At 41.6% G+C, this 14,468-nt stretch overlaps 1 protein-coding gene across 2 annotated transcripts in view; it reads right to left on the reverse strand.

The window, feature by feature from the left end:
• Nucleotides 1-10,073: 10,073 nt before the first annotated feature.
• tbx2b (T-box transcription factor 2b) overlaps nt 10,074-14,468 on the reverse strand; it is a 12,966-nt gene continuing 8,571 nt past the window's right edge. For both annotated transcript variants that reach the window (XM_080427843.1, XM_080427842.1), the window contains exons 6-7: nt 13,131-13,732; nt 10,074-11,938 (exon numbers count right to left, since the gene is read on the reverse strand). In XM_080427843.1, coding sequence (XP_080283969.1) covers nt 11,480-11,938; nt 13,131-13,732 — 1,061 coding nt within the window. In that variant the 3' untranslated portion in view covers nt 10,074-11,479. The remainder of the gene's footprint in view (nt 11,939-13,130; nt 13,733-14,468) is intronic.

Genomic DNA, 14,468 nt, shown 5'->3' on the forward strand with positions numbered 1-14,468 from the left:
ATGACAGGGACTGTTAGTCTTAGCTAATCTGCTGTGTTCATCTCTGTGTCAGGACAGCGCAGGCGAGGGTGCGTATGTGTGGGTATGAATTTGTACAATATTTTGGGTGTAAAATGAACACAAGATTTTACTGTGTACGTATAGAGACTTGGTATGTGTGTGCGTGCGGCTGTGCATACTTGTGCTCCTAACTATATAGGAGCCTATAGTCTACCTCAGTGGTTCTCAACCTTTTCAGGCCGTGACCCCCCCAAAACAATCATATTTGAACTGGGGACCCCCCACCCTGACAAGCACTTGGAATTGTAGGAGTCGAGGCATTACATTTAGTTTGACTCGGTTCCACAGATGTATATAGTGAAAATAGCAGATCTTCAAGCTCACAACGCCTCTTATATTATTTGACAATTTGGCCAATGTTTGACCGGTTCTTATATAGTTTGTTGATTACTTTTATGCAGTCTCATTTCTTTTCTTTCTTGTTTTTTTTAGGTATTAGAAAGGTTTTAAGAATCCTTAAATGGTCACTTCACTGTCATCTGGAGACCCCCCCCCCCCCCCCCCATAATCATGTGGGGACCCCCTGGGGGTCCCGACCCACAGGTTGAGAACCACTGGTCTACCCCACTGACTAGTGGACCCCACTGTCCACTGCTCCTCTCCCAGTATGCGTATAAGCACATCCTCCCCTTTCAGGACTCAGAGAAGATCAAAAGCCCCCCCACCACCACCATCACCATTTTCCACAAGGCTACACATCAGGTTCTGTGTACGACACCATACATCAGGCTTCTACATGTCCGTGAGCCGGGGTTCAAGAGCAGTGGCGCAGGTCTGCTGCGGTTTGATGTTGGACAGTCAAAGGCGTCCATCCCACGCAGACAGCCCTGTTTCTCCAGCAGTAATGAAAGACAAGTTGGAGGGACCCAACATGGACGTCTCCAGCCACTTCATTAGCAGGCGCTGCATTGTTTGGTTTTCCCCACTGATTTACGACTTTTCCGTTTCGAGATCTTCCAGTTTGTAATTCGTCTCAAGGATAGCGAGGATGTACACTGAAATGTAGTCTTAACATAGCGTCCGCCGCGGCCCTTTGAATGCTAGAGACCCTTTTGTAAAATATGCCAGTGAACAGTTGTGCAATGCATACCTTAGATTGGAGTACATGGACATGCAAGCACGCACACACACACACACATACACATACACATACACACATACACATACACACACACACACACACTGACACACCCGCACATCAAAAATCATTGTTTTAAGGTCAAGTTGTAAACTCTCCTCAGCTCGTAAAACTCTGCATGATCTATAATAAACTCTGGATGGATAACATAATAATAGAACATCCACTAAGGTTTAAGCCACTTGGCATCGATATAGGTACGCCCGAAAAAGACTGAAACTAGATACACATCTATGGTTATGAGACCATAATTAACCCTCTGTCTATGCCTGGTATGACTTTTTATTTTGAGGGGAGAGTATGTCACCCCAGTTTCTATGAGCTTGGGGGTCCCTGAAAATACACTTATATTTACATATCCCATTCATTCCTCCAGATAACTGTCATTAATTCAATAGTAAAGGACCTAGTGGGCCTACTAGTGAGCCAGGCCGACTGAGAGGGCCCTCATTCAGGCTAAACCACCACCATGAACCACATGGACGTTTTAGAACCACTACAAACAGACACTGACTGTCTGCACTACTCCTACCCGGCTATGAGCTCTCATCTGGGGCATGACAGCCACCATAGGCTGCCTGGAAGTCAGCCCGGACTACATATTGCCCACACGAAAGTGGTGTAACTGCACAAACATGCACATGCAAATATATATTTTATATCCATGTGTATAACCCTAAACATTAATTAAAAAGTAATTTTACCTTACCAACTGCACTATCCCATTCGACTTTGATTCCTAAAAGGACTGCATCACCCTGTGTGTGTGTGTGTGTGTGTGTGTGTGTGTGTGTGTGTGTGTGTGTGTGTGTGTGTGTGTGTGTGTGTGTGTGTGTGTGTGTGTGTGTGTGTGTGTGTGTGTGTGTGTGTGTGTGTGTGTGTGTGTGTGTGTGTGTGTGTGTGTGTGTGTGTGTGTGTGCGCGGAGAGAGAGGGGGGGTAAGAAAATAAATGTATAAAACATTGCACGGTGACAGCAACATTAGAAGAAATTGTGATTCATCATATATTTTCCACTATGACGGTATTTGGTTATCTATGGGTATATTGCCATCTGTAGCTAACAAGCTAACAGCTCTGAATCAAATTAGTTAAAAACAAACTCATAACATTTTGATAGCAGGGCTAGACATTAGAGATTGGAACATTATTTAAGCAACTCTATACAATTTAAATCTCTAATGATACATTATCATAGATTATTTCTCTTTTTGTTCAAATATACACACAATCATTAGAGCACATCACACATGTCAACAAGGGCCTTAAACTGGATCTGTCCTTTGTCTGGTGAAACCATTCAACTGGTTTAATGGCTAAATCGCTGGCTTGGTTATTGATGGTTATCTGTCACGTCTCACATTATTGCAGCTGCCAATGGTAGATCTATGCCAAGAAGATGTTGTGTTTTCCCTAAGTACCATCACATATCCTCAACCAAGTTGCCAAATCTATCATTTTAGGACTTTTGGACTATTGTTCACCTGCATCAGTGGAATAACAGATACGCTAACAGATTTGTGTGATTGTTTTTGTAAGTGTTTTAAAGCTGCTCTATGTAACTTTCCTCTTCTACCCCGGATTTGAACCCGGTTTCCTGCACAAGTGCTGAAATGTTTACCATTGAGCTAATAGTGCCTGCCTGCTTGCTCAGGGGATACATTTAATATCGACCATCGGGTCAGATTCTGTGTCTATAGTCTGAGACATGACCTTTGACACAATCTAAATGTCTCAATAGAAGAGCAGGGAGACAAAATACAACCACCCTAATTGTATAAATTATATAGTAACATACTCTACCATACAGATTGGACAAAATTACATTTTATTCATACAAATAATGCTACTTTAACTCTAGTTTTGTAGTTGTTGTATGGTTGTTTTCCATTCTCTTAGAATGATGTGTTTGTAATGCAATAGATGTAGGCCTATAGGCACTGCCCATCCAGTCACACACAGGCTAAGCTGTGCCAACTTCCTTATTTGGTATCCTATGGCGGTTCATACGAGTGATTGACTAGTTTCCAATGAATCGCTGCTCCCGTTATAAGCAGTTGACATGGATATGGTTGATGGTCCTACATTGTGTTTTGCTATATTTCTGTGTGGTGAGGGAAAGCATCAGAATTGATATATTGATCTTGACACAAGGAGTTGTTTTTAAGTGCTAATGTGAGTAATTGCGACATCTAGCGGTGAAGGTGGGTACATCCGCTCTGACGAACTTCCAATGAGTTTGGAGAAGCAGCATTAAATGACATGTCTTGTCACCGTTATTTGAAAGGCCAGTCACCAGTAGAATTAACAGTTTTAACGGCTGACCCAATTATTGACTCTTTATCTGATTCTAGGCTAGCCCTGTATATATATTTTTTCCAGTAGGCCTATATAGGGACATGCACTGAAAATACATAAGGAAAATCACTGTACTTTGTGAGAACAATATTCATTTAAAATGGGAAGGTTAAAGAAAACAGGTATTTGTTCCCATTTGACTAATAGCCTACTTTTAGGTCATGATATTTTTGTTTTGTTTTAGTTTTTTTAATTCAGGACTGTTGCTGTTATTAAAATATGCATGTTAGAATAGAAATCATGAATAAATAATCTTGGTCACACATACTGAAAACGTGATATATATGCTCCACCTATTTTATTTCAGGTAGCTAAATCAATATATACCTATAATTGTTAATTAATGCTGAGGTAAAACCATTACCTACTTGTTGATCTGCAGCTTGCAATAGCTTACTTGTGAATGGAGCTAGAGTCCTGCTTTTGTCTCTATTGTCTGTACTCGTTCATCTTCAAGTTCATTGCACCACAGATGGATTAACTGTGTCTTTTAATCAGAATTAACCTACGGTATTTTCTTCTGTTAACATCGGTCAAAAAGTAACAAATGTGTTATTGTTGGTCAAATTGAAAACGAATGGCAGGTTTGTTTTTTCTTTTTCTTAAATGTGTAGCGATAGGAAAGGGGATGATTTATTTGATTTTAAATAACAGCCCACATTAGGCACTTCCAAATAATAGACTATACCCAACTAAATGACTGGAGCACTCATTTAGGTTTTATTTAACCACTGACTCTTCCTCAGAGTCAAACAGAACGAAGGGAATATCCTCCCACATTAGGCTACAGGCTATTTGTATAGTGGGCTTGTGGAACCGCTATAGTTATGTTTCTATGATTTGAAGACTATCCTCTGAGCAAACAGTGCACTGCTAGAAAAAAATATGAGGGCAAATAAAAGTTTTTTGTGAAGTCGATTTAGACTTTGGTGCCGTTTTTGTCGACCAGAAGGGGGCGACTGGCTTGCGTGCAGGGGTATCATCCAGATCAGCTTTGTCTCTCACACTCACACACACACACACACACACACACACACACACACACACACACACACACACACACACACACACACACACACACACACACACACACACACACACACACACACAGTGTTTGCTTACTTAGAAATGCAGACAGTTGTCTGTTGTGAAACAGTGCTTGTCAAACATTGATTGATGATCAACAAACAGCTCTCAGTTTTAATCCTGAGTGGCAGGCAGGCAGCAGCACATTCCAACAATGCTCCCAAATTATGCCTCAGGGCATCATAAAGTTATCTCTGTTTTTCGGACAGGTATAGTAATAGGCCTCCTCCTCCTCTGTTATAATGATGCATACATACAGCACACAGCAGCACCCAGGGCTCAGCCTCAGATCAAACTATACATTGGGAGAAGAAAGCCACCATGCGCGCTGAGGGACAGAGAAGTGTGAGAGGAGGCTTCATGGAAGTTCCAGACACGGCTGTTGACGCCTTCGCCACCGCCAGTGTTGCCATGTCCGCTTTTTATAAGCCACTTTGGGCTTATTTTTCTGTAAAGTTAGGCTACTTGTAAATATTGGTAGTTGCAGTGCGGTTTCTAGGACTTGTGTTGTTTCTAAAGTGTAGTCTCTAGTTGCTTATTTGGGCTTGTAAGTTGTTTCCTAATGTTGTTTAAACCAGTGGTTCTCAAACATTATCATGTCAAGGACCCCCAAATTCATATGTAGCTATTTGTCCACGGACCCCCCTATCTGAAATTATGTTGTGCCAGGTTCCCCCTCATACAAGATGTGTTGTTACAATCTTTCAAAAAAAATCCAAAATTATCTATTTTTCCAATATTTTTAGCAGACCTACAAGCTCACAACATGTCGCATCGCGACGCGTTGTGAGCTTTTAGATCGGCTATTTTCAAATTGCCATAGCCTAGTAGCTTCTTCTGGGCTTGTTTTCATAGACCTGGTTGCTTATTTCTCTTGCAGAATCTGGCAACGCTGGTTTCGACCCGGTGCCGTACGCACGCCGAACGAACCGCTCTGTTCCTGCATGGCCCCCTCTATGCTTCCTCGCCCACCGGCCCTGTTATCACTTCCAGGAGATCTGTCTCCACTCAAGTACTGCAGGGTTGTTCAAACCCGGGCACACTTTATAGGAGATATACACTGAGCACAGACCTTTGGAAATACAATCACGCCCAAAGCAACACAGTCACAGCCTGATTAGATTTCCACAAGGTTGTGTTATTTTTTTTCATTCGACATTTATAATGTGGCCAACCAACCAAAATTCAGTTGTTTGTTTATAATACACACATATGTGTGTTTTAAGGCCAACCACATGCCATGTCTTTAAGGAAAATAAGGATGTAGACTATGATTGGTCCTCTGCTGCCTGAATGTGGCCCAATCGTATCGCTGCACCTGAGACGCACACCCAATAGGTCGTTCAGCTCTGAGATGTATTGAGCTGGAACGACCTATCACTGTCAGGTGTTCTTTAGTCAAGAAAACACCGCCGATTTCCCTGAAAGTGGTCCAAAGTTTTCTCAGCGCTTCATGCATTGTCACACGTATAGGCCGAGGAGGGATACAGGACAGGATACTACACAAATTTGTAGTAATTGTAGAAATATTAGACCTTAATTGTCGAATGTTTAAGCATGTTTTAATCATGTATACTTTACTTTAAAACATTTTCCGAATATTTATTTTTTTGACATTTTATAAAAGCCAATCTAACACCGAGATGCTCACTCTTCCTTGGTGCCCACCTATACCCTTAGGGGAGTTTAACATTTTAAATGGTCATCTCCATAAAATAATTCTGTTTTTATTTTAATTTGTAGCATTCATGGGGCAGAATAAAAGCGTGTCTTTACTTTCCCAGGCATTTCACTTGGTTTAGGCAATCTAAGCCCAGGTTATGTGCCATTCCTGTAGGCCTATTGCTATCACATGGAACATCAGTAGGCCTATATCACACTAACAAATATAGGCCCCTGTTTATATATATATACACAATTCAACATTAATGAGCGATTGCTTTTAAAACTTTTTTAAACTCAACGTTTCGTGACTGAGGAACTCATCTCTATAGGTCTGTATATTCTACAAAACAGTGTTGTACATGTTACCCCCCCCCCCCCCCCCCCCAACTATAAAACTCACCTACAACCAAAGTCGATCCCCATAGCCTCATGCGCAGTATAAGCAGTAGGCCTATAGGCTATAAAACAAGAAGCACCTTATACCAGTGGTTCTCAACCTGTGGGTCGGGACCCCCACATGATTTATTTTTTTGGGGGAGGGGGTCCCCAGATGACAGTGAAGTGAAGAATTGAAGAATTTTAAGACCTTTTTAAAACCTCAAGAAAAGAAAAAGACCAAATACTGCATCAAAAGTAATCAACAAACTATAGGCTATATAAAACATTGGCCAAATTGTCAAATGTGATAAGAAAGAGACCAGAATTGTGAAAATAGCCGATCTACAAGCTCAGCTCATTGTGAGCTTGTGCTTGTAGCCTACTATTTTCACAATATTTATCTGTGGAAATAAGTCAAACAAAATGGGGGATCCGGGATCCCCAGTTCAATAATTCCATAATTTTGGGGGGTCACGGCCTGAAAAGGTTGAGGACCACTGCCTTATGCCACTTATTATGCGAGGGTTGGAGAAAATATGCATTTTAGGCTTTCATTGTATTTAGATTTGACGTGATTATTTTTGGATCATTCTGGCCTATGCAGACAGGTATCCACCATAAACCAGTCTCGGCACATGATGATTTAAGACTTTTCTTTCATGAGCGCAGTCGGGCTATAAAATGGACAGTGGGAGAGTACTCATAAAACTTCATTTTTATTTGATAAAAAAAAAAGGTTCATAGCTAATGTAACAATCGACTTTGATCACATATATAAACAACAGCCCAAAATATATAGGCCTATAACTTTTCAATATGCACAAAACTGACCGTTGGAAGAGAACTCACAAACTTTTATTAAACTTACCATGATTTACCACAAGTGTGAGGATGATGATGATCCACCCCGCTCATCTTGCTGATTAGTGACATAAATACCAGCAGACAGACAGACAGACACTTATCCGGAATACCTGGAGAAAATATTTTTTACAGACACACAGTTTTACTTTAAAACATTATAGACAACAACATATTATTATTAATAATAATAATGATGATAATAATAATAATAATAATAAACTAATATATTATTAAACATTTTTCAGTACTGTAAAATGGGGAACCTCATACAATGCCAAGCTATTATGAGCTAAACAACTGTTACTGTCCATCATTTCCTGTAGTATTGTGTGTGTGGGTGTATTTATAGAAACGGTGTAGTAATGCAAGTATTTACAGGCGGGCTAGACACGGGAACTGTTCAATGACATAAATCCGTGTGGAGCTTTGCCCAAAATCTATTAGGCCTATTGGGCCAGGAAAACACAATTTAACCTTAGCCTATCGATGATTTAAGAATAAATATAAGCCTGCAAACAATAATGATATGTAATTTGGTGGATTCTCCTCCACTTGGATTCAATATGTTGGACTGCTTAATGTGCACAGCCACAGACTATTTGTTTTTTGAATACACAACGGGATTCTGAATAATATTTTTTTTTATAATCTCTTCTAGCCTATATATATTTTATGCCCATTGGCTAAATTAACACTCGGGATTTTGGGTGATTTCGTTTTGTGCAGTTGATTTACTTTAAGCCTACATGACATTAATTATGCCTCATGTGTTAAAAAAAATAATTAAAAAAATCTGTGGTTAAATGTGATGTTTGTGGTGGGTTGTGCTGGTGTGTTGGAGAGTGTACCATGGTGTTAAAGGGTTAAGCGGGGAGGTTGTGGACGAGAGAGAGAGAGAGAGAGAGAGAGAGAGAGAGAGTGAGGCGCTTGGACGCCCAGCAGCCACTTTGGCAGCAGACAGCCCTTTGTCCAGCGACCGGCGCCTGTCGCCTGCCTGCCGGCCACAGCCTCCACACACCCCGGCACAAAGGCAGGGGGGGCAGATCCCGAGAGCCGCGGTTCCTAATTAGAGAGCCCCCCTTCTTGTTCATTTTCTTTTCTTTCTGCGGCGATAATCACAAAACTCTCGTTCTATTACAGGGGCCCATTGTTGCCACTCTGTTATCTTCAATTAACAGGGAGAGCCGGTCGACCTCGCACTCTCTGGATAAAAAGTATTTGTCTAAAACAATCAGTCAATGGCTGATCAATAGGCTCCATGTGGCGGCCTCGTGGATCGCAACTAATGATTGTTGACGGCGAGAGGGGAAAAAAAGGCCAAGATTATTCACAACTTTGTTAAATGATCAGTGTGCACCACTGTTTAGGCCCAATATTAACGACTATGTAATCTTTACACCATAGGCAGCATCTTAAAGAAGAAAAAAACAATAGGGACCGGGCATTATTCTGGGAAATATAGGCTATAAAGTGCGAGCACAACGCGCAGAGCACAATATAGCCTATTTATATAATTTATCCTATTGACCATTGACCTATTATGTTCTGAAAGTATAGTGTCTCTGTGTAGGCCTATACACGAGGCTGTCGCGATAATGTGTAACATTATCATTTTCAACACATTATCATTGTCATCACAGTTGATGTAACAAATTACACAACACTTCACCTACACAGACCAGATTATTACAGATGGATTTTCTTTTGTTTGTTTTTGATAAATGTGTCTGAAACAACGGAACACCTTGTTTTGAATATAGAAAAATGTGCCACAATGTAGGGAAACAATGGACAAACACTGGTTTCTTTGCAAACACACTGCCGAAAGAGGGCGCTGTTGCCTCATAAGCGAGGATGTGCTACTTAGGTCATATTTCATGTGTGTGTGTGTGTGTGTGTGTGTGTGTGTGTGTGTGTGTGTGTGTGTGTGTGTGTGTGTGTGTGTGTGTGTGTGTGTGTGTGTGTGTGTGTGTGTGTGTGTGTGTGTGTGTGTGTGCGCGCGCGCACACGGCACGCTTGTCAATAGTGTATTAAACCAATAGTTTAGGGAATGTAAAATAGAACACTTTGGAAACATATTTACCAATAATAAAATACAATAATAGCAACAAAAACAGCAATAATAATAATAGGCCTAATAATGGCCATCATTGCCACATTATCATAATAACAGACCTACAGATTTTCAACACAACGATTTTTTTATTGAAATTGTGAGAGAATCCAAAAAAAAAAAAAAAATACCCGGACAACCAGCATATTAAACAAGATATTTTCATCTTTAAATATATTTATGAATAAGATATGCATTAATGATGCGTCCATTGGAGGAGGGATTGTTTTGACTCCCTCCGGGGGGTTGGAGTGAAATAAACCTGAGGTTTTTCCCATCTCTATACGAGTCTATACGACACATGTCAGGTCACAACAGGCTTAAAGAACCGTTCGCAGCAGCCTGTGTCTTTCTCCTTATCTTTTTCTCTCTCCCTCTCTCTCTGTGTGTGTGTGTGTGTGTGTGTGTGTGTGTGTGTGTGTGTGTGTGTGTGTGTGTGTGTGTGTGTGTGTGTGTGTGTGTGTGTGTGTGTGTGTGTGTGTGTGTGTGTGTGTGTGTGTGTGTGTGTGTGTGTGTGTGTGTGTGTGTGTGTGTGTGTGTGCAGCGATTAAACATGGCACACATGTTTTCCTTCACGTGTCACAGGCAGGAAAAAAAATCAGCAATGCATCATAGACAGTTTTTCTTTCTCAAACCAACAAGCGCTAAATAGCTTTCATTTACAGTATACTTTCATGTAAAATGAAAAAGAAAAAAAAAAAGCAACGAGTTAAACTCGAAAATATATACACGCCCTAATATACAGCCTTGAATAAATTAATACCAATTGCATATTCTTGGATCCTAGCATATTTACAGAATTTTCTTTTTTTTTCTTTATAATTACATAAATATTTCAGAAACAATTGTCTGGCAGAAATCAAATGACACGCGTTCTTCTCGATTATCTCAGACGGAACGTTCATTTTCCATCCCTTTTGAAATATAGGCTATTCAATTCATTTTTTTTATTTTTTATTTTTTATTTATTCATTTGGATGTAGCTTTTAAACCTTGCACCTTCACGCTATAGGCTGCCTGCAGGAGTCAAACGCATAGCACACATTTAATTAACAAATATAGCGCTCTCATGAAATAGGCTGATGTGATAACACACGTCAGAAATAGGCCCAGAATGTGTCCATGTCTGTGGTCAACATGTTCTACATCAGTGGTTCTCAACCTGTGGGTCGGGACCCCACATGATTATCTAGGGGGGGGGGGCTAGATGACAGTGAAGTGACAATTTAAGGACTTTTAAGACCATTTTAATAACTTTTTTTTTTTACCATTACTGCATCAAAATAATAAACTATACTATAAAAACTGGTCAACCATATGGCCAAATTGTCATAATAATATAAGAAAGAGGCAAAACATTTGAAAATAGCCGATCTACAAGCTCACAACATTAGGCATTGTGAGCTTGTAGATCTGATATTTATCTGGGGGGTCCCCAGTTCAAATATGATTATTTTGGGGGGTCACGGCCTGAAAAGGTTGAGAACCACTGTTCTACATCTCTAACTAGGCCTACTACATATTAGTATGCTTCAAGTTAGTGATCAAACTCAAACACACTTTTGGTTTCCACATGTCAGTGCGTCAATTATAGGGCCGGTGGGGCCCTGGTATTATTGGCCCAGTAGACCAGCAAAAACGACGCCAGTTTTGTTCCTCGCAATGTTCATGGGCGAAAAAAGGTCCGGGTCAGTCGCTGCAATGTGCTGTACAAGACAATTGTATATGAATGTCCATTTATATTCAAGCCAAAGTCGTGACGGAATCGAGCTAAATTCCCAGTGTGTTGGTCGGGCGGGGAGGAGGGGGGGCACATGAATCACTTCGGAGAATCCCTCAATGGAGAGCTCTCTCTCTGCTCTCTCTCCAGGCCGCTCACCAGTCTCTGGATGTTCTGGAGCTCGTTGATCGAGTCTTTCATGGTGGGTTGTTTGGGCGAACCGGACCTCACACTCGAGGTCTTGTGATTGTGGTGCTGCTGCTGCTGCTCGGGCGCTGGACTCGTCTCCCTGCTGCCCGATTTCGAGGATTCGGACCCGGGGTTGTTGTTGAGGCCGCCCGTCAGACCGGCGGTGAGCAAACTGGAGCCCTGCGGGATGGACACCGGCAGCTGGTAGGGGTTGAACCGGAGCCTGGGCCGGGAGTTGGTCAGGAAGGGGTTCCTGGACATGGAGCCGGCCGAGCTGGTGGCGGGCATAGCGGACGCTGCCGCCGCAGCGGCTGCCATGTAGGTGTATGGGTACGGGAACAGGCCGCCGAATGTCGGCATGGGGATGCCCTGGAGGAATGGAGAGCAAACACTGCAGTTTAGTAACGCATATAGGTCAAGTGGTTCTCAAACTTTTACATTTCAAGGACCCCCCTTAACTCTGACAGTATACAAATGGAACCATTGACCATTGACCATGGGTCAATTTAGAACCATTTTGACAACCACTGGCATATAGTTTATTTACACTCCGCAGTACAACTTGTCGCTTGTGAAAAAGAAGCGTCAATTAACGCTTGATATGCGGCACCCTCGTGGGATGGAGTATATTAATTAATTATAGACTTATTCGTTTAAGTTTAATAATCAAATTACAAAATGGCAACAAGTTTGTTATGACACCTGTAGCCCAGCCGAAACTGTTTGTTGTTTTAAAGAAAGCCTAATGTGGGAAATAGCCCTTTATGAAAAAACAATAATCTCTCAACTCATAGTAAAAACGACACAAAACAATCATGAAATATTTGATACATTTTGAAACCATCTCTATCAGCTATGCCTATGGCTAATAGGTGCTGTATAATATAAAAATCTCAAGATAACAGTCAAATGCTTTCCTAACAGTCCTACACACAGCCTAAATACATACACTACAGCCTGGATCTTTAACCTAGTTAATAATGACAATATTGTTAGTGCTAAAGCATTTAACTACACTCCACCCATGGTCTGTTAACAATAAGCCCATAATATTTTTTCACCAGGTCATGTTGATTTAAATTAAAGCTGCTTATGAAATACACCTGAGAACTAATGCTCTCTCTGCCTGCACCACAACCAAGGCAATGACGTGTATATTAGCAGGTTTTGAGCTACCATTTTTAGCCTGCCATGGCAGAGGCAAATCAGCCTCGAAGCCCAATCTCAAATCTCAGATGCCCTTGAGCAATGACCACAGCTCTGATACGATGTCATCTAACACAGTGGTCCTCAAACCTTTACATTTCAAGGCCTCCCCTTAACTCTACAGTAAACAAATGGAACCAAATGGACCCGAGTTCCATTTGTATACTGTCAGGGTTACAGACTTGTAACTTACAAGTCTTACAAGTTGTAAGGGTCAATTTAGAACCCCCTCAAGGAACCCAGAGAGTCCCTAGAATCCACTTTGAGAACCAGTGACCACTGATCCAACAGATGCTGCAGAGTGCTGGCCTCCTCTCTATAAATCATGTAGTCTGAAAAGGGGGTTTTCTCTTACCTGAGAGGCTAGCATGTGCTGGGACAGATGGAAAGGGAAGGCGCTCGCTAGGCCTCCCGCGCCCTGGGAGGAGAGGCCATTTTCCAAAGCGCTCGCTCCAGAGATAGAGGCCATAAGGTGCTGCATTCCCATGGCGGAAAAGGCTCCGGGGGCCATGGCAAATTGCCCGGGGTGAAACAACAGCGGCGATCCGGCGTTGAGGGGGTTAAAGAACTGCTGACTGTGCAGGCCGGACAGAGCGAGGCTTTGTAAGTGGCTGGGGCTGAAGTGAGCGGGGCTCTCCGTTTGCACCATGAGAGGAGAGTAGCCGTCCTTGTAGCCGTCCTTGGTGGCGCTTATGCCCCCGCTACTGCTCTCCGAGTCCTTTTTGGGCAAGTCCGAGGTGTCCTTCCTGTGCCTGCTGTCTGATTTGTCTGATTTCTCAAGGTTCCTTACATTGAATACGGAGTCGTCCTTCTTTTCAGCACTAGGCCGGTCCCGTACGCGCTCCTCGCACCTGGAGCTGTAAGGGGATAGTGGTTCAGGTCCAGGGCTGTTGGAGGCAGTACAGTTCTCCTCCTGGTGGTCCACCTCCTGCTCGCTGTCAGTGCACGTCTTCTCGTCTGTCAAAGACCAAAACAACACACAAAACACGTGTAAGTAGAGACCTGGTTGTTTAAAAGAAAATGTGTAAAATAAAGCCAATCCATTGTTTTCTATGTAGACAAAATCCACAGCAAGAGCCTGATCCACAGGATGTGATCTAAAGCACTGCATTGTAGCCCACAGCATATAGAATCCACAACCACACCTTTAGATTGTCCCCATCAAACCCCATCTTCTCTGCACACAACAGGCCAGCTCGCAAGCTTAATGTGCACCCTACATTTCTTATTCATTTTCTAGTTCTTCCAGTTGTTCAGCATCGTCAGACAATATAAAACGTGTATTCTCAAATTGGGCACTCAAATGAAGTCAATTACCATAGGAACCTAAAATGATACTGCAATTTTAACACTAAATGTTGCAAGTCTGTTTTTGATAAAACATAATTGACCATAATGGTTTTAGGAATGTGAACATTTCAGGAAAACGGGGTTTAATGTGTCCATTTTCAAGCTCTTTATTATTATTATTATTATTATTTAATTAAGCTATTGCAATATCACAGCCTTTCTATTAAAAAAATAATATATATATATATATATATATAAAATGTATTCAGTACGGCTGTGGCAGCATCATAGGTGGCGCTATAGCTTACTCTGAATTCTGGATTATCCTTTTATTATTCTTTACAAGATAGATTTCTTTCAAAAATAATAATAAAAGTATAGGCTTACCCAAATAGTTAGAGAG

Source organism: Gymnoscopelus braueri (assembly GCF_963280865.1).
Source record: "Gymnoscopelus braueri genome assembly, chromosome: 5".
Taxonomy (NCBI): Eukaryota; Metazoa; Chordata; class Actinopteri; order Myctophiformes; family Myctophidae; genus Gymnoscopelus; species Gymnoscopelus braueri.